Source organism: Centruroides sculpturatus, unplaced genomic scaffold (genome assembly GCF_000671375.1).
Source record: "Centruroides sculpturatus isolate CEXI.00-Female unplaced genomic scaffold, Cexi_2.0 scaffold776, whole genome shotgun sequence".
Lineage (NCBI taxonomy): Eukaryota > Metazoa > Arthropoda > Arachnida > Scorpiones > Buthidae > Centruroides > Centruroides sculpturatus.
The window spans coordinates 231,609-252,903 of record NW_019385277.1 but is presented as its reverse complement, the minus strand read 5'-3'; the positions used below and the strand labels follow the sequence as shown (position 1 = coordinate 252,903).

At 30.7% G+C, this 21,295-nt stretch overlaps 2 protein-coding genes across 6 annotated transcripts; one reads left to right on the top strand and one right to left on the bottom strand.

The window, feature by feature from the left end:
* Positions 1-460: 460 nt before the first annotated feature.
* Positions 461-4,329, top strand: LOC111637088 (amine oxidase [flavin-containing] B-like). 4 transcript variants are annotated; one of them, XM_023382498.1, is made up of 12 exons: positions 461-592; positions 666-773; positions 844-935; positions 1,030-1,171; positions 1,479-1,539; positions 1,671-1,759; positions 1,893-2,052; positions 2,115-2,214; positions 2,367-2,478; positions 3,205-3,302; positions 3,376-3,550; positions 3,619-4,327. In XM_023382498.1, the coding sequence occupies exons 2-12, from the start codon at positions 726-728 to the stop codon at positions 3,760-3,762; spliced, it is 1,221 nt and encodes a 406-aa protein (XP_023238266.1). In that variant the 5' UTR covers positions 461-592; positions 666-725; the 3' UTR covers positions 3,763-4,327. The 4 variants fall into 4 exon arrangements, 3 of the variants coding, with proteins under 3 accessions (XP_023238266.1, XP_023238265.1, XP_023238264.1); XR_002758636.1 differs by having other exon boundaries at positions 468-592; positions 3,414-3,550; positions 3,619-3,760; XM_023382497.1 differs by having other exon boundaries at positions 468-592; positions 3,385-3,550; positions 3,619-4,329.
* Positions 4,330-10,951: 6,622 nt separating this feature from the next.
* Positions 10,952-13,853, bottom strand: LOC111637082 (cytochrome P450 4C1-like). 2 transcript variants are annotated; one of them, XM_023382491.1, is made up of 11 exons: positions 13,634-13,853; positions 13,333-13,445; positions 13,180-13,265; positions 12,916-13,106; positions 12,776-12,845; positions 12,600-12,663; positions 12,280-12,477; positions 11,920-12,093; positions 11,776-11,842; positions 11,513-11,692; positions 10,952-11,443 (listed from the first exon to the last, which is right to left on the bottom strand). In XM_023382491.1, the coding sequence occupies exons 1-11, from the start codon at positions 13,833-13,835 to the stop codon at positions 11,286-11,288; spliced, it is 1,503 nt and encodes a 500-aa protein (XP_023238259.1). In that variant the 5' UTR covers positions 13,836-13,853; the 3' UTR covers positions 10,952-11,285. The 2 variants fall into 2 exon arrangements, with proteins under 2 accessions (XP_023238259.1, XP_023238258.1); XM_023382490.1 differs by having other exon boundaries at positions 10,954-11,443; positions 12,537-12,663.
* Positions 13,854-21,295: the final 7,442 nt, after the last annotated feature.

Here is a 21,295-nt window from a genome sequence, read left to right as displayed (position 1 = left end):
CCTCTTCGGGCTACAAATTAAAAAATAATTGTTAGAAAATATATATTAACAAAAAACCACAATTAAAATTAAAATTTACAACTATACAAAACGAACCTCACGGCTTCAGTGTCTCGGTTCGTGTATCAATATTACACTATCCGACTTCACATTTGCCACCCATTTTATGATTTTCAATGACGTTACCATATTCCCATTTCTATCCCATTATTTAGGTTGATACAATTTTGAAAATGGATAATAGCTGTGTGTTCTTTAAACCTTCTTATATAAAATAAAATTTTAAACTCCGTTTAACTATAATCATTGTGTTTTACTATTATAATTTTTTATCAATTAGTTCTTCTATGGCTATATTTTATAACTATTATAATTTGCATCAATTAAATGAAATTGTAATTGTTCTTAATGAATAGTTTAAAATGAACAAGATACGTACTAAATTTGTCATTAGGATCCGTTGGTTGGATACGTAGACTTAGGAGGATCGTATGTTGGACCATCTCAAAATCATCTCTTCAGATTGTCCAAGGAATTGGGAGTAGAAAACTACATAATAGAAGAGAATGAAAAGCTCTTATTTTATTCTAAAGTTAGTTTCGTTTAATTTAAGATGTGAATAATCAATTAAACCTAAATAATTCGGCAATCATTAACTATTTAAGGGAAAAAGATATCCTTATCTTGCAGCATCTCCAGTGTCTTTTTGGAATCCATTGGTACAAATGGATGTTAATAATTTCTTAAGAACTATCGATAAAATGGGCGAAGAGGTATAAAGTTATAGAAAATTTTTTATTCGTTAATTATTTTATTTATCTAACTTTCAAAAATGTCGAATAGATTCCTGTCAATGAACCTTGGAAAGCACCACATGCCGAGGAATGGGATACTATGACTTATCACGATTTTTGTGAAAAGATCTGTTATACAAGGTATATAACAAAACTATTTTAAATACAAATTTTACAATATTATAAATTATGTTATAAATTCAAATATTAAAACTTCCATTTTTGCTATTTTCAGGCAGGGTAAAGCTATAGCTAATATTCTTATTGAATTATATATGGTTTCTTCAAGTTACGAAAGTTCACTTTTATGGATTTTATGGTACACCAAACTATGTCAGGGCACAATGAAAATGATGAATGTATCAAACGGAGGACAAGTATGTAATTTCTATGCATTTAACACTATACAGGATGATTCAAGTCTCCAAAAACGAACAAAAGGTTTACCCTACTATGCACTTATTTATAGGTCATAGAAAATGATATATGTGAATTGTTATTAAGTAAATATACGAATGCTTTTCTTTCACTCATAACGTGTTAATACGTCTGATGTTATATGCACACACGCGTCACACGTTCCTTCGAGTGGTCTCTGATTTGTACGAATACATTTGAATCACCTTGTAGAAATCGATACAACAGATAAAGGAACCGAAACTTATTGGAAAATTTTATTAACAGGAAAGAAAATTCGTTGGAGGAAGTCAACAAATAAGTGAACGTATTGCAGCTAGATTGGGAGGTATATTACTTAAATTTTTCAATTAAATTGCAAGAATTTACTTATTTAATAAAATCGAGTAAAAAAATTAAATTTTAGAAGTTTTAATAAAATTTCTTGATATCAAATTCACTCGTTTGCTATTCTTTTAGATGCAGTAAAAATGAATTCACCAGTTGTAAACATAATTCAAAAGAACGAAGAAGTAATAGTGAAAACGTTAAATGGAAATACATATACAGTAAATAAATACATATATATTTTATATAATTTACTTTAAAAATTTAACTTATTAAACTGACGATTAAATTAATTAATTTCATTAAAATTGGCTGAAATATGTTTTTCGATGAAAATAAATCGTAAATTTGCAGGCAAATTTTGTAATTTTGGCCATTCCACCTATTTTACAAATGAAAATTCATTACGATCCACCACTTCCTGCTGTAAGAAATCAAATGATCCAAAGATGTCCAATGGGATCTGTCATGAAATGCATCTTATATTATCGAACGCAGTTCTGGAGACAAAAAGGCAAGATTTAAGTTAAAAATAAGAAGCTATCTGTCGAATTAATAATTACCAAGTTGTTTTAGGTTACTGTGGTTCAACTTTGGTTGATACGGATGATGGCAATCCAATTGCTGCTACATATGATGACACTAAACCCGATGGAAGCTATCCAGCCTTGATAGGGTTTGTTATTTAAATTGTACTGAAAATTCTTAGCAAAATAAAAAATAATAATCCATAACTAACCATTTTACCATTAAATTTAATTTAAAACACAAGTTTTTTAATTAAAACCACAATATACTTAAATTAATTAACTCAGTTTTTACTTTAAGATTTGTAGGAGCAGACAAAGTACGAAATTTAACTCCTCTTTCAAAAGAAGAAAGAAAGAACATTTTTGCCAAATGTCTTTATAATGTGTTCGGCTTGAGTGAATTTCTAGAGGTAATATTGACGTATGTATTTTCTGGAATTAAATAAATTTATGGGATTTGATAAAAGTATTTTCGATATGAGTAGAAAACATTAATGAACGTTTTAAAATATGTTTTCTTACTTTCAATTATAATTAGGAATTATAAAATGAAATTTCTCGAATAGTAATAACAGTAACGAGTGGAAAACAAAAAATACCACTTTACAACTATTCGCTTTTGCGACTCGACCCGCGAGTGTCCGAGTGTATTAAAACTACTCGACACAAGTAGTCGGTAATGGATTCGTGCCTGACCAAAGGAGTGTCCACGCGCGACTAATCCTTCGAGTTTTCTTTGTGTCAAAAATGTAAATAGAGAGTTTCTATAGAAAGTTATCCGAGGAGACACACCCCATTGTCAGATCGCCCACGTTGGGTTGCTTTATACCATCAAACCAAACCACACTTTTATGGCTCGTATAAATGTTTTCATTATGACTATATACTGTAATGTCAAATTTTTATTGACCATCTCTTGTGGTATTACCTAGCTCAAACTGTCAGTTTTAGGAACATAATTGCATTTGGTTACTATTTGAGAAACATTATGACGTTTTTGAAAAGCCAGCAATATTGCAAACATAAAGATTACTGTACAATATGAATAATAGTGTAGAAAATTATAGTAAATTTTGATTCATTATATATAAAGTAACTAATTGTAATAATATGTATATCCTTGTAATAAAATGTAGCCAATACATTACGAAGAATATAATTGGATGGAAGAACAATATTCGGGAGGTTGTTACACGGCTATGTTTCCCCCGGGATTTTTAACCAGATATGGAAAGTAAGATATTATTATTTCTTGAAAATTTTATGAAATTAACGAAGTATTTTGTTAATTGGTATTACTAAAACAGAATCTTAAGGAATCCGGTAGGAAGAATATATTTTGCAGGAACAGAAACTGGAACTACTTGGACGGGATATATGGAAGGTGCTATTCAAGCAGGAGAAAGAGCTGCTAGAGAGGTACTTTATGCAATGGGAAAGATTCGAGAAGAAGAAATATGGCAAACAGAAGCTCCCGCAAATGTAATAAATTAAATTTTTTACTTTTTCAACGTAGAGTAGATTTACGTAACATTCCTCTTTGTTCTCAGGATGTGGTTGATCTTCCATTTAAACGAACGTGGTGGGAAAGAAATCAACCTTCCGTTCCAGGCTTCTTCCGTTTATTAGGCTTTACAATATTCACAGGATTAGCCGTTTCGATGATTTACAAATGCAGGCATCGTTTTCAATAACGTAAAATGATTTAATCATCAAAATTATGTACTTACTTAATCCGTAATGATTTTTCTGTTCGTCTTTGAATACAACCATAAATTCATTCTTCTTAATTAAAAAATATACATTTCAGATTTTGTAGACTGTATTTTTAAAATATAATCTTTAGGATAATCTGCCTGCGCTAAATCGTAAATTATATTTTGCATTTTTTTTAATTTGAGACACACATCAATTGAATACATGCACCCGAAAATTCGTTCTATCCAGGAAGGTATATTTTAGAAAAAAGGCAAAAATCTGTCACGCAAAAACTACTAGAAGTATCTTCTTAATTTTTGGCAGGATTCAAATTGATCAAATATATTCAGCAAGATATTATGGGAAAACATAGCTGTTGCACAAGTCATGATATTTGGCACCAAAAACGTATCCACAGTCAAAACTCATTCGGTCTACGGATTGAACGAGTTTCGAGAGTTATTTTCAAGTATGATATAGAAAAACACAGCGGTCCATCATAATAAAAACCCGGAAAACTCCACGTGGTGTGCCGTCCTGGCCAGGCGAGAAACCACGACCGAACTTCCAGTGTTCGGGGAATGGAACCGCTTGGCCACTGGTGGGCGAATTTTTAAAATAAACCATAACGAAAGGTAATGTTTGTAATTATAAATCAATTACTATAATGTAATATAACAGAAGACTACGAAATACTTTAATAATCTTAATCTTTGCTGTTGTTATTTTTTGCCCGAGAAACGCCGGGCTCATCTGCTAGTAATGTTAAAAAATCAAAGTGCCATGCAATATTTTAACTTAAATTTTTTTGCTAAACACTTTTACGTGTTTTCAAATTCACAATATTGAGAATTACGAATGTGAACTGCTACTAAAGACACACTTTATAAGATAAAGTTTTTGTTTTAATTTTTTAAAGTTGTCTCACTTGTTTCATAACAGAATTGTCAATGTGCATATTCATTTTATTTCAAATACTGTACAACAATTTTAATCTGTTTGCAATTTTCTGAAATACATTATCACAAATTATACAAAAATTACTTAAAATATTTAAAATGTGTCATTTTATCAGTTATTTTTAAATCGTTGTCAATCATTTTAGTATTTGTATTGACCTAATCAATATTGATTCGAATTAAAATCAACTAGCTTGTTACAACCAGCTTTGCTCCCATTTATAAAGTACTGTACCGTACCTGTTTTACCATTTTAACAAGAGAAGCCACTACAATTCGGCAGACGTACGAAAGTACAAGATAAATAAACTTTTTAAATTGATTACAAGAGCTTTTCGTTGTTATATTAAATAAGCGTATACATAATGTAGTACAAAATATATATTCGCAAGGAAAATTATATGCGCGTAACCCCAGGTTATTTCATTTAAAATGAAATTTTCTTTAAATCAAAAATGTATCTAGAATTGTATATATGATCTAATATACTTAGTTCAAATTATTTTAACTATAGCGGGACTCTGGGCAGGTTTCTAAGGCAATGATCGTGTCACTTTTAAATGCAAATTAAGACTTAATGTTACTTGTTTCTCTTATATAAATGAAAATTACTAATTTAAATTACTATTATTGTAATCTGCTGTTATTTGAAAGAACAAGACTGTTTTATTTAATTCATAAAAAATATAGACAAAAAAGAATTAAGTCAAGTCGCCAATAATACGGTGGTAGAATGTTTACAAACACGGCTTTAAATCATGTGATTTTTTCGCGGAAATTTATTTATAGGTTCAAGTATGCCATAAGATAAAAACGGTTGAAAAACACTACCTAATTAGTGCAATTTATTATACAATGACGTTTATCCAAAGTTTCGAGGCCTTGGAACAGTTTTGGATTAAAAGTTGGTGAAACCGAGGAGTCAGGTGTAACCTGGGGTGGAAATGGGGGTTAGAAAGGGAAAGGTAAAGGGGAAGTGGCGGGGTGATATATAGGATAGCGTGTAGAGAACGGAATGAAATGAAGAATCTTATGGTGTCTGTACGTACATTAAGGCTGGTGGAAACAAAACAGGAAATAAATCAGCTTACGGCTGATTTATTTTCTTTTATATTTACTTACGCATATCGAATAGTTTTTGCTATTTTTTTATAGTGCGTGCAAACTTTGAGAGGATTTTGACGCTTACTGTAAGTTAAGCAAAAAAAAAAATCTTCTGTGATCATATTTCTGCAGTTGATTCTCTACCTAACCATAACGAAAACGTTCCGTTTTGAAAACAGATCGTGACAGGTGACGAAAAATGGATATTCCATAATAATATGAAACGGAAGAGATAACGGGGCAAGCGAAATAAACCATCACCAAACATACCAAAAGACGGTCAAAGAAACGTCTATTCCACGTTTACGGCGAGATCGGAAGGAAAAGTCCTCTATTGCCCGGAAAGCCATTCATACAAGCTGAAAGCAACACTCGACAAAAAACATCCAGTATTAGTCAACAGAAAATGCGTAATCTTCCATCAGGACCAGGCAAAGCTGTTAAAGCTTGGCTGGTAAGTTCCGGTTCATTCACAGTTTTCACCAAACATTGCACTTTCGAATTTGTATTTATTTCCCTCTGCAAAGCTCTCTTCGTGGAAAAAATTTCAATCTCGTGGAAGACTGCAAAAGGCACTCAGAAGAGTTCTTTGTTCAAAAAGATAAATAGCTTGACAAGATGTTGCCCGAAAAATGGTAAAAGTAGCGGAGCAAAACAATAAATACTTTGTTCCATAAAGTTATTGACAAAAATAAATATGTTTTATTTTTATTTAAAAACCAAACAAACCTTTCGATCAACTCAAAAAGTAGCCAATGTAGGTTGGATACAGTGGAACATAAGATAAAACTTGACCACTTTTGTTGCACATGTAAAGAAATCAACTTAAATGTGTATATTTTGACACAAATATTTAAAGAAATTTGCTTTCATCAACTGTGAGAATAACACAAATTTCAACACTTGATAATAATCCAAATGACTTTGACGATTAATATGCACGTAAAATAATCTTATAAGCCTGGTAGATTATCCGAGTTGTTGCCTCGTTTCAATTTTCTCTATTTTTCGTTACTATTTTAATCCATTACTACGCGAACTTTACCATAGTATTATATAGCGGGTGGCATTACTCTTTATGGTGCCATTATTTTTTACAGACTTACGCAAATCTCTTGAAAGGTAACATGGACGGTCTGAAGAAGAAAGATAGAAAGAAGATAATATCTAAATCTAAAGCTACTCAATAAATTCTGTTCTTGTAAATGAATTTTGTAATGATTAAAAACTCATTTTGTAAACAAATATTTTCTACATTCTCAATTCTCATCACACTTAAACTGATCATTGTTATTTATTTGCGTGTTTGAACGTTATGAAAATTTTAGATTTTCAATTTTGTAACTGAAGAAAATATAAATAAAATTAATTATCACGAAATGTTTGTTGGCAATCCACTTTTATTTTAAATAATATTTAATTAATAGAAATACAGTATTGTATTTTTATAGCAATTCCGAGCTGCAATTTTCAATCATATATTCTCTGATATTTAACTCTCGATCTCAAATTAGTAGTCCCCGTACATCGTGCTTTTTTGATAACAACAGTGTCGTGCCGGTCATCTGTCAGGGTCGCCAACCGGTGGTCCGTGATAGCCCCACTTATAGTCTGCAAGAACATTTTGATGCTTAGTGGAGAAATTTGGGCATCGATCAACTCGCGATTATTGAGAAAGATATGCAAAATGCTTTTGATTTTTCTCACTGATTGAGGGTTTCTTATTCGAATCTAAAACAAACACGAAATGACTATTATCGATAAATAATAATGTCAATAAATCAATAAATAATATTACGAGTGCGATTGCCGTCTTTCGTGGAAAAGAGCCGAGAATCTATAAACTTATTTCAAACAAGCGGCAACAAAGTAATTAAACAATTGAATTCCATATTAATAAAGTAAAATGTAACTTTTATGATTATTATTCTATAGATGTTTGTATCGTTTTAAAATGTATGATAGTGGTCCGCGGGATTTATAACTGTGAATTTAGTGGTCCGTGAGGTCAGAAAGGTTGGAGACAGCTAATCTATGTAACTCTGTCACAATTGCTAGAATATAAGGTCGAAGAACTTCCGTAAGAAGTGTGTCGAAAAAGCGTCTAGAGTAAAGCTTTGTCAGAAGACCGGAACTGTCAGCGAGTCGAGCCACATTGGTTACTGCTGTAGCAGGTTTGTTAATATAGAAATCGTTTGATCTTCGTGTAATAATGCCTTCTAAGTATTATGTTCCTGGGTGTAAAAGTGACTACGCCTCTTGTAAAAAAATCTTAACATAATAGTTACTTATTTCTTTTTTGATCCGAGTGAAGCGGGTCCAAAGACGAGTCCATCTCGTTCTTCTATTTTGCACGATGTTCCAACTCCCTTTTCAAAACTGAACTTGTCTTTTCTTTTGAATCATTAACAAACTTTCTCTCTCTCTCTCTCTCTCTCTCCTTCATTCAAGTATTTTGTATTTTTTCTTTTATTATTTCTCTTAATAAACTATTTATTTTCTAAAAGCTCTAAAATTTCGTCTTTCTTTTCTCCATATATGCTAGAATACATCTTTATTCGTTGATTCTTGTTAATACTTCCGTGATCCCTCATACATATGTCATTATTTAAATCTCACTGAAAATATTCTATTTATAGACGAGCAGCTTGTTTTGAGCATATTTCGTTCCAACTGATCATGATAAGATTGGTTAATAGTTTTGTCATCTTTAACCGTTTATCTTATGCTTTTTTTCCAGCTAAAAAACATTTGATATTTCTTATTCGGGTAACATTTTCTACATAACTTACTAAACATTAATAAATGTAGAAATAATAGCGAGATCTTCCGAATCTTCGCGACTTCAATTCTTTAAAAGAATACAGTAAACAAAAATATTGTTAATGAACACTGAGATAAGGCTCGTAATAACACTAGGATCTCCTGTATGGCCGAGTAAGTTTTGTAGAAAAAGCAAATGTATATTTTTCTCCGATTATAAACTAATTTCAATTACTCGTCATTTCATCGTTATTGTTTCTGTTTACGCACTTCACATTAGCAATAATATTTAACTGATAATTATTCTGATAAAATAGGTATTTTTAATTAATAACATGGATTTTATTATTACTATAATCGAAAAGTAAATCAAGCATTGATATTTTTTCTGTAAAATATTATTTATGCGATCCTGTGTTTATACGTGAACGTTGATTTTATTAACAAAACAATTTGAATATGTAAACTTTCAATACAGCGTGACTGACAAGAAGCAAAGTCGAAAAATATTTCTAGTTATTTCCTTGTTATGTTAGTGATAAGATATCTTGCAAAAAAAAAGAAAGTTAATAATATTACAGCCTATATTTCAGAATTTGAACCTCTTTTATAGATTAGATTTATATTGTTAGACACACCATACCGAGATTAAAAAAATCACTTTAGATATTGTCGATGTGAAGATTTCGTCACAGATTTCTCATAAATATTTATATTTATTTTAATTTCAATGATTTTATTTAGAATTTTAAATTAAATTATTTTATATTTTTCTTTATTATTAAATAAAATAAAGTTTGTAAAAAATAATAAAGAAGTAGTTTTATTAACATTCATTAAGCCAGCTGATATTTCAAAGGATTACACGCATCATTTATTGTCTTTTGGAAAAGAATAGCATTTTTCGATCGGTCGTAGCTTCAAAAATAAACTGAGAAATAAAAGTTATATCAGGAACACAATTCACTGTAAAGCAGGAAGCGTCAGGTTGCACTCCGTATAATTTTATACGTATGTTAGACCGATATAACGAGTCAAAAAATTTTTCTGTTTATTTAATAAATTTATTAATATAATGTTCTAAATTTATTTGAAACTCTAAACATACTTTTAATTGTTACACTTATATCAGAACTACAGAAGTACAGTATTACATTTATGTGATTATTAAATATTTTGAAGCGTACATTCTCATTGTTACATTTGCTGTATCGTTCTCTACTATCATTTAATATAGAGTATTAAAATAATGCGTAACGAATTTAATTATTAATTTAACACACCTTATATGTATACGTTACTCATCACCGGAAATTTGATATTGAAGTCGCGATTTCCCGTATCACCTCGCATGGCTATTGTTGTCATATTATTATTTGTAAAATTAATATTGCTAGATTAAACAGAACATTAATAAGAAATTACTTTTAAGCATTAAATGAACAACAATCGTTAAACATTCAACATCGCTACTTATAGTTTTGTTGGAAATTTTTTTAAAATTATAAAAATAAATCTTCACGTTAATAAAAATATTTCATTTTTTAAATTTATTATTTCAGTCTAACACGTGGAAGGCTTTAAAACAGAATAGTCTATCAATGCTCAATCTGTAATTAATATATAATAAGAAATAAAACTTATAAGTACTGGACGTGTTAATGTATTGAACACCTACATTTATTAATCAGTTCAAACTTCTACTAAGAGGAAGAACAAAAAAATGTGATATATATAGAAGACGAGATTAGCTTTAGAGTTTCTGGGAGGTATTCTTCGCGTGTTCTGGGATTACCTCCCAGAATACGCGAAGAAATTCGAAACTGTTGTTAAAATAGAGCCTGTTTGTAAATAATTCATATACTGTTACCATTGTATTATTCATTGAAAGATGGCTTGTGTTATTTTGAACATATAGCATTGTCGAACAATAAAATGTTGCTTTAATATGAATAAATCTATTAGAAACTACGCAGTAAAGTATTTACCTATTTTTATAATAACAATGATAAAGAATATGCAACTGTACTTTAATCACGAATTTTATCTATAAAAGGCAATGTTTATGATAAAGGATATTATCAAGTTTTAGAGACGTTGCATATGTTTATGTTAATTATATTACAAAATTACAATGTAATACGAAAAATATTTTATTTAGAAATTATTAGACGAATACAATAATACACAATAAACCATGATTAAATGATATTTACAAATACAAAAGTATTATGAATATTTACAATGATTAATAAAACATGTTTGACGTTTAAATTTTACATTTTCGTTAATTAATAACAATTTCTGATATAAATAATTACGTTATAATTTAATTAATTATTACATGATTAACAACTAATTAATTAAAAGTAATATTATCATTATTATTATTCCAAATATTTATCGCATATTTAGGAAGACAAATTGAATATAGTAACTTAAGTACCGGTACATACATTGAAACTTGCTGTAATTCATATCTTAAGGCAAAGAAATAATTGTCTTAAATACAATATTTTTACAATTTGTAACAATTGAATTTGATTTATACTCGGAAAACAAATACTTAAATTAAATAAAAATATTTATTTGCATAACTATTAATGACAATATTCAAGATTGGACGTTGCTGTGATAATAATTTTTATAACACAAAGGAACGAAATTACTAATATTACGGAATCTTTTACGATTTATCTCTTTTCTACAAATAATTTTATTCCCTCTTTAGGACGAAGAATAATATCTCCCGATACAACAACTTTGTCTCGATGCTGCGTAGAACGAACTTTGAAGTTTCTCAACACATTGGCACAAACAGTTTTTAATACATTCATTGCAAAGCGTTGTCCTGTGTTAAAAAATGAAATTTAGACAGGAACTTCGCACACGTCAATAAATATTGGCAAAATGATCTCACCTATGCAATTTCTAGGACCGGCCGAGAATGGTACGTAGGCAAAAGGATGACGATTTTCACAATTCTCTGGCAAGAAACGATCGGGATCGAATATTTCGGGATTTTCATAAACTTCTGGATTGTGATGAATTCCATAAATGTAAACGAAAATTGACGAATTTCGTGGAATTGTATATTCTCCTGAAATATTTAACATCATTTTTATAGAAATAAAACTATGATTTAGCGATTATATAATTTTTAACTGTAAAGAAATTTCTTGCCAATTTTTAATTCTTCACTGGCTCTCCTCAAAATAAATGGAACCGAAGGATGCAATCGCAGAGATTCCTTGTAAAGAGTTTAAATTTAATCGAATCATATAATGAATAATAAATTGAATATTATCAAAGAGGAAAATATTTTACCTTAATGACACGTTCCAAGTATTTCATCTCCTTCAGATCATCCGTTTTTATTGTCCTGTTCGTGTCGTCACCAAATATGTCATTTAATTCTCGAAACACTTTTTCTTGGGCATCCTGATACAAACCGAGAAGAAATAACGTCCAGCTAATTCCCATTGACGTAGTGTCGTGTCCCTCGAAGACGATAAAATGATTATTTTATTTATATAATAATAGAACACCTAAGATTATAACGAATCACAAGGCAGAAGGAAAAAAAATTAAGAAGACGAAAAGATGATTCTGAAGACAGGCGGATCTAAACTGATTAAAAAGACGAGCAAGCAATGTTTTATTGATATGAACAAATTAATATCTTACTTCGAACATAAAGGTATCGACTTCTTCTCTAATGTCCTCTTCAGTTAAACTTCCGTCGTTTAGGTGATGATATAACAATAAATCGAGAAATGCTCTGCGCTTCTTGATTCCCAATATCTCTCTTTCTTCTTGGAAGTCATCCATTGTTTGATTCTCTTCTATTTCTTCTATTACTATTTCTTTCCTCCTTCTTATAACCTGTTATAATTTTCACATAAAATGAAATGATTTTAGTGAATTATAAATAAAATTCGTACCTTTCTGGCAAAATCGTGAAGTAATATGATATCTTTCCTCATATTCTTTCCCAAAGAACTCACGTAGAATAATGGTGGAAACCAATACCACGGTTTTGAGAACCATTGAACAATCGATCGTGTAACGCTAGAATATAATAGTAAATTTTATTTTAGAGATTAAATCAATAAGTCCGTGCGGTCGTTTGTATAAAAATTGATAAGTAAAACAACTACTCTAAGATAGAAAAAGTGCTTACTTTTTAACCGCTTTAACATATTCATTATCAGTACTAAGTTGAGCATTTAATTTAACTCCCATTGCAGAATCTGTACCACATATTATTAATGTATAAGCCTGAAGTTATTTACAAGCGTACTTTACCCAATATTTACTTACCTCCAACTATGTCGAGTGTACAGAGCGTGACTAATTCGGACATTTTTATTATTTCACCCGCCTTTGTCTCTTTTAATTTTTCCACTAATACATTGGACTGCTCGTAAAAGATATCTTGAAAATCTTCAAGAATTCGAAAATGGAATGCGGGAGTGAGAAGTTTCCTTCGATTTCTCCATTTGCCATCAGAGCTAAAAGTGCATTGCGTATTGTATATGATTAATCCGATTACTAAAATTCTAATGACTTTATTAAGTTCGTTACCTCGTAAGAAGTCCAGTTTCTAACCACGGATGAAAAATATTGTACGTCCAATCCTTGTTTATCACATTATAACTTTTAAAGACTTCCTACAATTATATTTAATTTAAAATATTTAAAATTTTATAAAAACGTTCACAGAAATTACGTTGATACCTGGGCAACTTGCGGATGAATAAGTGCCACGTAGCTATGTCCTGCCCAGCAAATTCTGAACATTTTTTCTTTTAGATGTGTTATGCTCATATAATTCAAATATTGAATAATATCTAGAAAGCATTTCATAACTTAATATTATTATATATTAGCTAAATATTATTTCAAATAACTATTTCGTAAAGTTATTCTTCTAATTGAAGGAAAGCTTTATTAATCCAGTATTCTGGATACAAACCATAATCTAAAGAATAATAGTAACAAAACAAAAATATATTCTATATCTTTAAAAAATACTTACAAACACCGAGATCATTGTCAAGATTGTTGCGCCACAAAGACAGGATATTTTTTAAAATTGGTAAAGATGCGACTAACGGCACTTGACTATTATTCTTAGCATATTTTGTGTTCTTCAACCATAAGAAAATTATAAGAAGTACGATCGAAAAAAGGAAAACGATACGAAATTCGAATAGAATCAACCAAAATAATGGAGGCATATTTTATTGTTTCGTGCGCTATCTGAACAACTTTAATTTTTCTGCGATTGAATGATTACGGTATTTATATATAACTGATTTGTTATCAACTGATACTCTTTTTTTTCATTGTAAACAAAACTTCTCTTCCTGAAAACATTGAAGTAGACTAAATCATCTTGTAAATATTTTTAGTTATAAGAATTAACGTTGTAGAAACTCAAAGATTTTTAAGTTTTAAGAGACGAATTCTTTGTTCGTAGCTAAATGTTTATAAGTTTTACATGGCTTCTTTATAGACTTTTGTGAGATTTCTTATCGGTTTTATTATGTTATGTTATTGTTAAAAATAATTATCTATTTAATTAAAATGAATTGTATGTATTACTAATAACGTCATTTTAATAAAAAAACAAATTGAACTTTATCCGACATTTTCAAAATGTTATATAAAAACGGTTTGATAACGAATTCATTATGTATCTAAAATAAAATGTTAACACCGTCCTATTAAAAAAACTGACGCCAACTGAAGTGTCTGAGGAAATACGTTACGTGCATTATTGTATAGTGGTAGATATATAACATTTACGTATTTCTCTTAACCGGTTCAAGTAAAATCATGGAGCTTACCAAAAATAAAAAATCGTTTCGTAAAACATTGAAGAAATTATAGAAAAATATATTACAAGAAAATAATTTTATCACCGCGTAACACCTTTTTATATCGGAATTTCACGATGAATTTCATTCTGTTGATATTTTTTATTACTTTAAGATCATTTGGAGAACATACAGATTGTTCTGTAACTTATTCAGAGTGGAAGTAATATTTATTTCAATTCATTTTTAGAGTTTACTTCCTCGGATAATAGAAAAAAAATTATTAAAAATATATACAGAAAAAATTTATTACATCTATTGTTAATAATGCATTCAGTTTATGCCTGATCGACACATCTATGCGATTGTTATTTATAATTTACTCTATTTTGTATTGTTAATAATAGAATTTTATGCGTTGTAACGCGTATGAATTTGTATGATCGGCAAAAGATAATTTATATTTTGAGAGTCAGTTATGTCCTTCACTTAAATACAGTAAGCATTAAAATTCTTCCAATGTCCGTACGAACTATAGAAAAATAGCAAAACTATTCTATATGCGAAAGTCAATGGAAAAGGAAATAAATCGGCCGTAAGATAATTACAATATTCACATAATAGCAAAAAATAAAAATAATTTTCATATTTTTAAAATATCTACGGTGTATAAATTCTGATTGTTGCATTGGGAGAATTTTGACGCATATATCAATTTGTTATTACATCAACGTTAAACAATGTTAAAGAGATATTAACGTATAAATATGCAAGTGAGCTGCTGCTTGATACGAGTCATCGGGAAGAAGGTTTTTAGTGAAAAGAATCTCCTTATTGCGGACCTGCTGTAGAAAAGTTTTTCTGTTGAGAAAACAGCATTAGAACTCGTTGTTGGGCGTTAGAATGTATTCGGAATAAAAAATAGTGAGCATCACGAAAATTTAAAAGCTGGCAGCAAGAAAACGTTGAGCGCCAAAACACAAACGTTTGATAACGAGTGGACGTTGCCGTACATCATCACAAGTAAAGAGTGAATTGAAACATGGCTTAAGATTATAAGTGAGTACTTCAACTTTCCGCAGATTCCTAAAACGTAACAATTTGAAAGCAAGAGCTAGAAATTAAGCCCAAGAAGCATAAACTTACTAAATTATATAACCTTAATTTTGCCAAACGCTATAAAGACTGGACCTCAGACAATTGGAAAATGATTGCATGGTGAGATGGATCCAAAATGAATAGAGTTGGTTCAGATGGGCGAGAATGAGTCTGTCGATGATTACCACATTAATACAGTACCAGCTCTTTCATTTATCCGCAAGATAATAATTTAAAATGTACATTTAGAAGGGCAATTTTGTGGCTTCGGGATCATAATATTTGCTTGCTCGAGTGGTCGTCTCGATCTCGACCCGATTGAACTCGTCTGGTTCTTTCTTAAATGTCGTTTGTCCGACTGTGCAGCTCCACCAATTATGGAAACGTTACGGAATGAGTGGAAAATAATATTGCACAAATTCCGGGAAAGTATTTATTCTATTTCCAATCACATTAGGAACGTTTTAAAGGCGAAAGAAGGCTATACTGATTATTGAAGTGTACTTTTTCCACAAATACAATATAGATTTTTGTCTGCGTCAAATCCTTCCCAACCCATATGTTCTTTGTATGTTACTATTATTAATAAAATAATTACGTTGTTCGGATAATTATATTATAATTATATACGTAAACATATACTATACAAATAAATATAAAGTTTTTGTACTGTACTAAATGTGCTTGGCAACATTTTCGTTCTTTAAAATAGTCTCTCGCATTTATTGGGTGGATTTTGACCGCTTACTGTACGTCATTTGGTGACAACAATTATTAAAGTTAATAATTATTGAAGAATTCGAACCTTTTCCTCCTAAAATAGAAAAGAAAATAAGTCTAAATAGCTTAATAATAATTTATAAATGTTTTAAAATCTAATATACTGTATATTTGAAAATTATTTTTAGATTAAATGAATTAAATGGTTGAACATATCGATAGAATGCCAGATAGAAAATAGTAGAACAGATGAATCATTGGCAACCAGACAGAAAAAGAAGATTAAGATCGAGAAGACGGAGAGATACGGTGAAGAGAAACAATAAACTTGGAGCAGAAGGCGATTAGTCTCGTGTAAAGGTAGCAAATATAATTCCGGTTCTGGAACTGAAACTATTGGAACTAATTCCAGTGAGAAATACTTATATATGTTATGCTCAAAGAACGAAAACGTTCATTGAGTGAAAAAAAACGACCCCAACGCTTTGTGGATAATTTAAAGAGACCACAACGCGTTGTGGTCTCTTTAGACACCACAGGACGAGCATCTGGAGGAAAATTCGAATTATTGAGCCTGTGTGGAACATTCTTGAGAAAAAGATTAGGTGCAGATTTCCACTGCCTACTTCCGTTAGGAAATTAGCATCAGTATTGATTCAAAAATGGTACAAAATTGACATTACTGACGTTCGTGATTTGTATTTGTCTATTCCTCGTCGTACTTCAGCTGTAATATCTGCAAAAGGGATACTACTCTTTATTAATAAAAAGAAAGCGATCTTTCGTTGGTGTTCGAATTACTTTGCCCAACCTCCGTAGGTTAAAATGAAATGAGGACACTTTACCCATTCCTTGATTTTATTCCCCTCGTTAATTAATTCCTAAACACTTTATCCGATCTGCACCGTGAAGAAAACATGGGCTTCTATGAAACCTGGATACTTCACTCTTCTCCGATTTGATCTCCTCGACGCTTCGTGGTAAACACGGTAACAGTAGGCCAAAATTGTAACGTTTTAACGTTTAGCCTTCTTACTTTTTGGCCGGGCAATGCCACAAGTATCTGTAGTTACTAGTTCCGAATTCCGATTAAAATATAAACTTATAAAATATCTTCATAAATTTAAAATTATTTCCAGTAGTTTTGTGTTTGGAACGAGTACGACCCGGAACTACGCACCTCTTGTCTAATGCATGATAAGAAGAAGAAGAAATTTGAAAATAATAGGTTCATTTCATTGTGTCAATAAGTTTCAATTTTAAATAATGTACAGGCTACAATGTTAATCGACATCAATCATTGACAATAATCGGACAGACACTTATTTGTATAAAATTCATTTTACGGANATGTGTTGTTGTTTCAAACAGTTAACTGCTTCGACTATAGATAATGTTGTAAGTTTAAAAGAATCTTCCGTATCTACGATAGAATATTTAATAAATATTATTTATATTTTTACGTTGCTTTTTATAGACGCCCCTAAAAGACGAATTCATTCGTTCTCGCTTACTGGATGAAAAGACGATTGTGCAAAAGCGTGTTACTTTAATTACGACTGCGTAGTAAAGTTTTCAGTCAAATTTGAAGTATGTAAGTAGCTTACGTGTACTTGTAACACGAAAATTTCAAAGTTTATATTTGTACGCTTATTAATACGAATTAATATTGTTAATTTGTTTACAATGTTTAAGGCGAGGAGATTCCTGAAATGGAGTACCAAGTTACAAATGTAAAATTCTTTATAGCATTTGATCAGCTTATTCGTTATCCAAAGATCTCAATTGGAGATGCACACGGATTTATTAATTAAAACCCTTTGAAGCCTGGAAAGATTTATGAAGTAGAGGATTCCTTCTTAATTACAAAGCCTGCATGGGGGGTAATATTTCTTTATTAATTATTTTTCTTAAATGTATATAAATTTTACATTAAATTTATATTTTTATTTAGAAACGCACTTCCACGAATTTTTATATAAAATTTATGGATAAGAGAGATAATGCAAACATCGTATGTATCAATATACCAGGAGGAGTTGAATATAAAGAAATAAATTTTAAATTCATATTCAAATTCATTCTTGTATGTGTAAATTACATTCACACTTATTAAATAGTCATTTATTTTAGAAAAGACAAATAAATTGATATATTTCGGCAGTAATTTAATCTTCAGTCGATTTGAATTGGTTTGAATTTAACATACGCTTATACGGTTAGAAGTTCGTTAAATCTACACTCGATAATACGAAATGTTCGGTAATCGGGCAACTTCCGAAAAGTAACCGATAACAAAGAAAACGGTTTCTCGTACTCGGAGCACGTAAGTCGTACTGTTGACGTATGCGGTTGGTTTATCTGCCAGGAAAATAAATATTTACTCGCCTACATGCACAAGAAGCATTGTCAACGTTTTTATTTTGTACAGTAACGCGTTCATTAACGTATTTGCAGGTTTTTCAAATGTTAACACAGTGTAGTTCTACTCTACATCATTTTTGTACTGATTAATAAGTGTGCATCGGGAGCATATGGCAGAGTACACTGGTACGAAAAATATAGCAAGGTCTGCGATGTACGAGTTGTGGGATTTTGCGAAAATACTAAAACTACGCTAATTCGGTATTTTCGTTAATCCGGCACCACTCTGGTCTGGTAAGTGCGGGTTAACGACCGTCTATTGTATATAAATTCAAATAACTAAATTAAGTGTTATAAAGTATAGTCGGCAAACATCGACACCATTTTGAGTTTTTTGTGTGAATGTATACGTTTTGGAAATAAAAANTGTTAATCGACATCAATCATTGACAATAATCGGACAGACACTTATTTGTATAAAATTCATTGTACGGAAGTACAGTAGATTGCGCTTAATTGAAATACATTAAATAATCATGTAGATTGCGCTTAATTGAAATACAGTAAATAAGCATGTAGGCTAGTAAATATTTATTTTCCTGGCAGATAGCCAGGAAAATAAATATTTACTAGCCACATGCACAAGAAGCATTGTCAACGTTTTTATTTTGTACAGTGACGCGTTCATTAACGTATTTGCAGGTTTTTCAAATGTTAACACAGTATAGTTCTACACCACATCATTTTTGAACTGATTAATAAGTGTGCATCGGGAGCATATGGCAGCGTACAGTACACTGGTACGAAAGATATAGCAAGGCCTGTGATGTACGAGTTGTGGGATTTTGCGAAAATACTAAAACTACGCTAATTCGGTATTTTCGTTAATCCGGCACCACTCTGTTCTGGTAAGTGCGGGTTAACGACCGTCTACTGTATATAAATTCAAATAACTAAATTAAGTGTTATAAAGTATAGTCGGCAAACATAGACACCATTTTGAGTTTTTTGTGTGAATGTATACGTTTTGGAAATAAAAATCATCGCCGATTATCAGAAATGCATCGCTTTATTCTCACCATAACATCAACTTCGCATAATCTGAAAAGAATGAAAGCAAGAATGATCGAATCAGCTATCAGAAAATGGTTTGTACCTTGTTTTACTTGTATGGAAGAATACCAATTGAAAAGGGGTTGTATTTTCCGAAATGCATCTGTGTAAAATAAAGTTATTCTCTTGCTTCTTTCTGAATTCTCTAATATATTAGAGAGATATTAAAAAAGTGTCAAATGATAGCGAAGTCACTTGGGTTACTGCGGTTCTAAACAATTAAAATTTGGAATAGAATGCTTGTACCAAAATCATTCGATTTACGAATTAAGAAAGAAGCTTATAAGTGGTCTGCTGTTTATGAGTCATATAGTGTTATATACTGTATATAGTTATATAAATATAACTATATACAGTATATAACNTTTTAAATAATGTACAGTACAGGCTACAATGTTAATCGACATCAATCATTGACAATAATCAGACAGACACTTATTTGTATAAAATTCATTTTATGGAAGTACAGTAGATTGCGCTTAATTGAAATACATGGGAGAATATGTCTTATCTACAAATCATACTGGCATAACTGATTTTCAAAATAATATAAAAATTCACGAAATGCGATGATAAATTAATTTGCTATAGGTAAAATCATGAAAAATAATGCCGATTTGTCAAATTTCATACATTAGTAGTACCGAATTTCCTGCATTAAATCCCGGAGAGTTTATTTTTAAAACGTATTATCCGGCAACATTTATTTGAAGTTCCTTGTTTATTACCTGGCAATTGGAGACGAGCGAATGAAAACTAAGCGAATGACCTTAATTACTCATACATTTTCGGAACTACCAAAACCGTTTACTGCCTTTATTTATGAGTTGCCGCTACAACATTTGAAATAATTACGCTTTTCAAAGTTAACCCGATTCGGTTGTTGCGTTGTCATTTGTATTACGTTGTTACGTGTGTTACTTCGTTATTCGTGGCTTAATTAGTCTTCGTCCGATATGCTCCCGACTTACGAATTCGATCGCGACTTTTCCACCCTCGAAATCGATAATATTTACAATTTTACGTGCAAAAATGTTCCCGTCAACCTCGGAATATAAAGGGCCGTCTGATTGTAGACAATTTGAAGATGCAGCATTTTAATTAAATTTCTTACCTGTCGTCTAAACCATATAATCATATACTTTGCGTACTTTCAACGTGTCTCCTATACAGTGGTGCCTCGTACTTCGATTGAATTCATTCGCAAGGCCGTTCGAAGTCCGAATAAATTTTTCCCATTAGAAATAACTGAAAGCCAATTAATTTGTTTCTAGACCTTAAACGATACCAATTTCGATAAATGTAATCACTTCTACTCCTAGAAATCATCATCCGATTGGAGAATTCGAGTGTAAGAACCCATAACTTTAGTCAAATTCGAAATTGTTTATCATTCTCCGAAAACAGAGAAAAACGAGTGACACGAGTCTCTTTGGACGACGTCAGAGAGAATATCTTTCTGACGTGTTACTACCGCCCTAAAGAAATTGTCATCTAATGCATCTCTCGTTATCTTTATGGGATGAAAGTCTTACAAATGAGTCAGCATCTATCTGGGGTCTATGTGAAACTATTAAGAACAG

What these genes read in the sequence shown, in the direction of transcription:
- LOC111637088 (XM_023382498.1), top strand. Translation starts at nt 726, where the DNA reads ATGGATGTTAATAATTTCTTAAGAACTATCGATAAAATGGGCGAAGAG. An exon ending in TCGATAAAATGGGCGAAGAG is followed by an intron (nt 774 to 843) that starts GTATAAAGTTAT and finishes AATGTCGAATAG; the next exon opens with ATTCCTGTCAATGAACCTTG. An exon ending in GAAAAGATCTGTTATACAAG is followed by an intron (nt 936 to 1,029) that starts GTATATAACAAA and finishes TGCTATTTTCAG; the next exon opens with GCAGGGTAAAGCTATAGCTA.
- LOC111637082 (XM_023382490.1), bottom strand. Translation starts at nt 13,835, where the DNA reads ATGCCTCCATTATTTTGGTTGATTCTATTCGAATTTCGTATCGTTTTC. An exon ending in ACTTGGAACGTGTCATTAAG is followed by an intron (nt 11,843 to 11,919) that starts GTAAAATATTTT and finishes ACTCTTTACAAG; the next exon opens with GAATCTCTGCGATTGCATCC. An exon ending in CGGTCCTAGAAATTGCATAG is followed by an intron (nt 11,444 to 11,512) that starts GTGAGATCATTT and finishes TTTTTAACACAG; the next exon opens with GACAACGCTTTGCAATGAAT.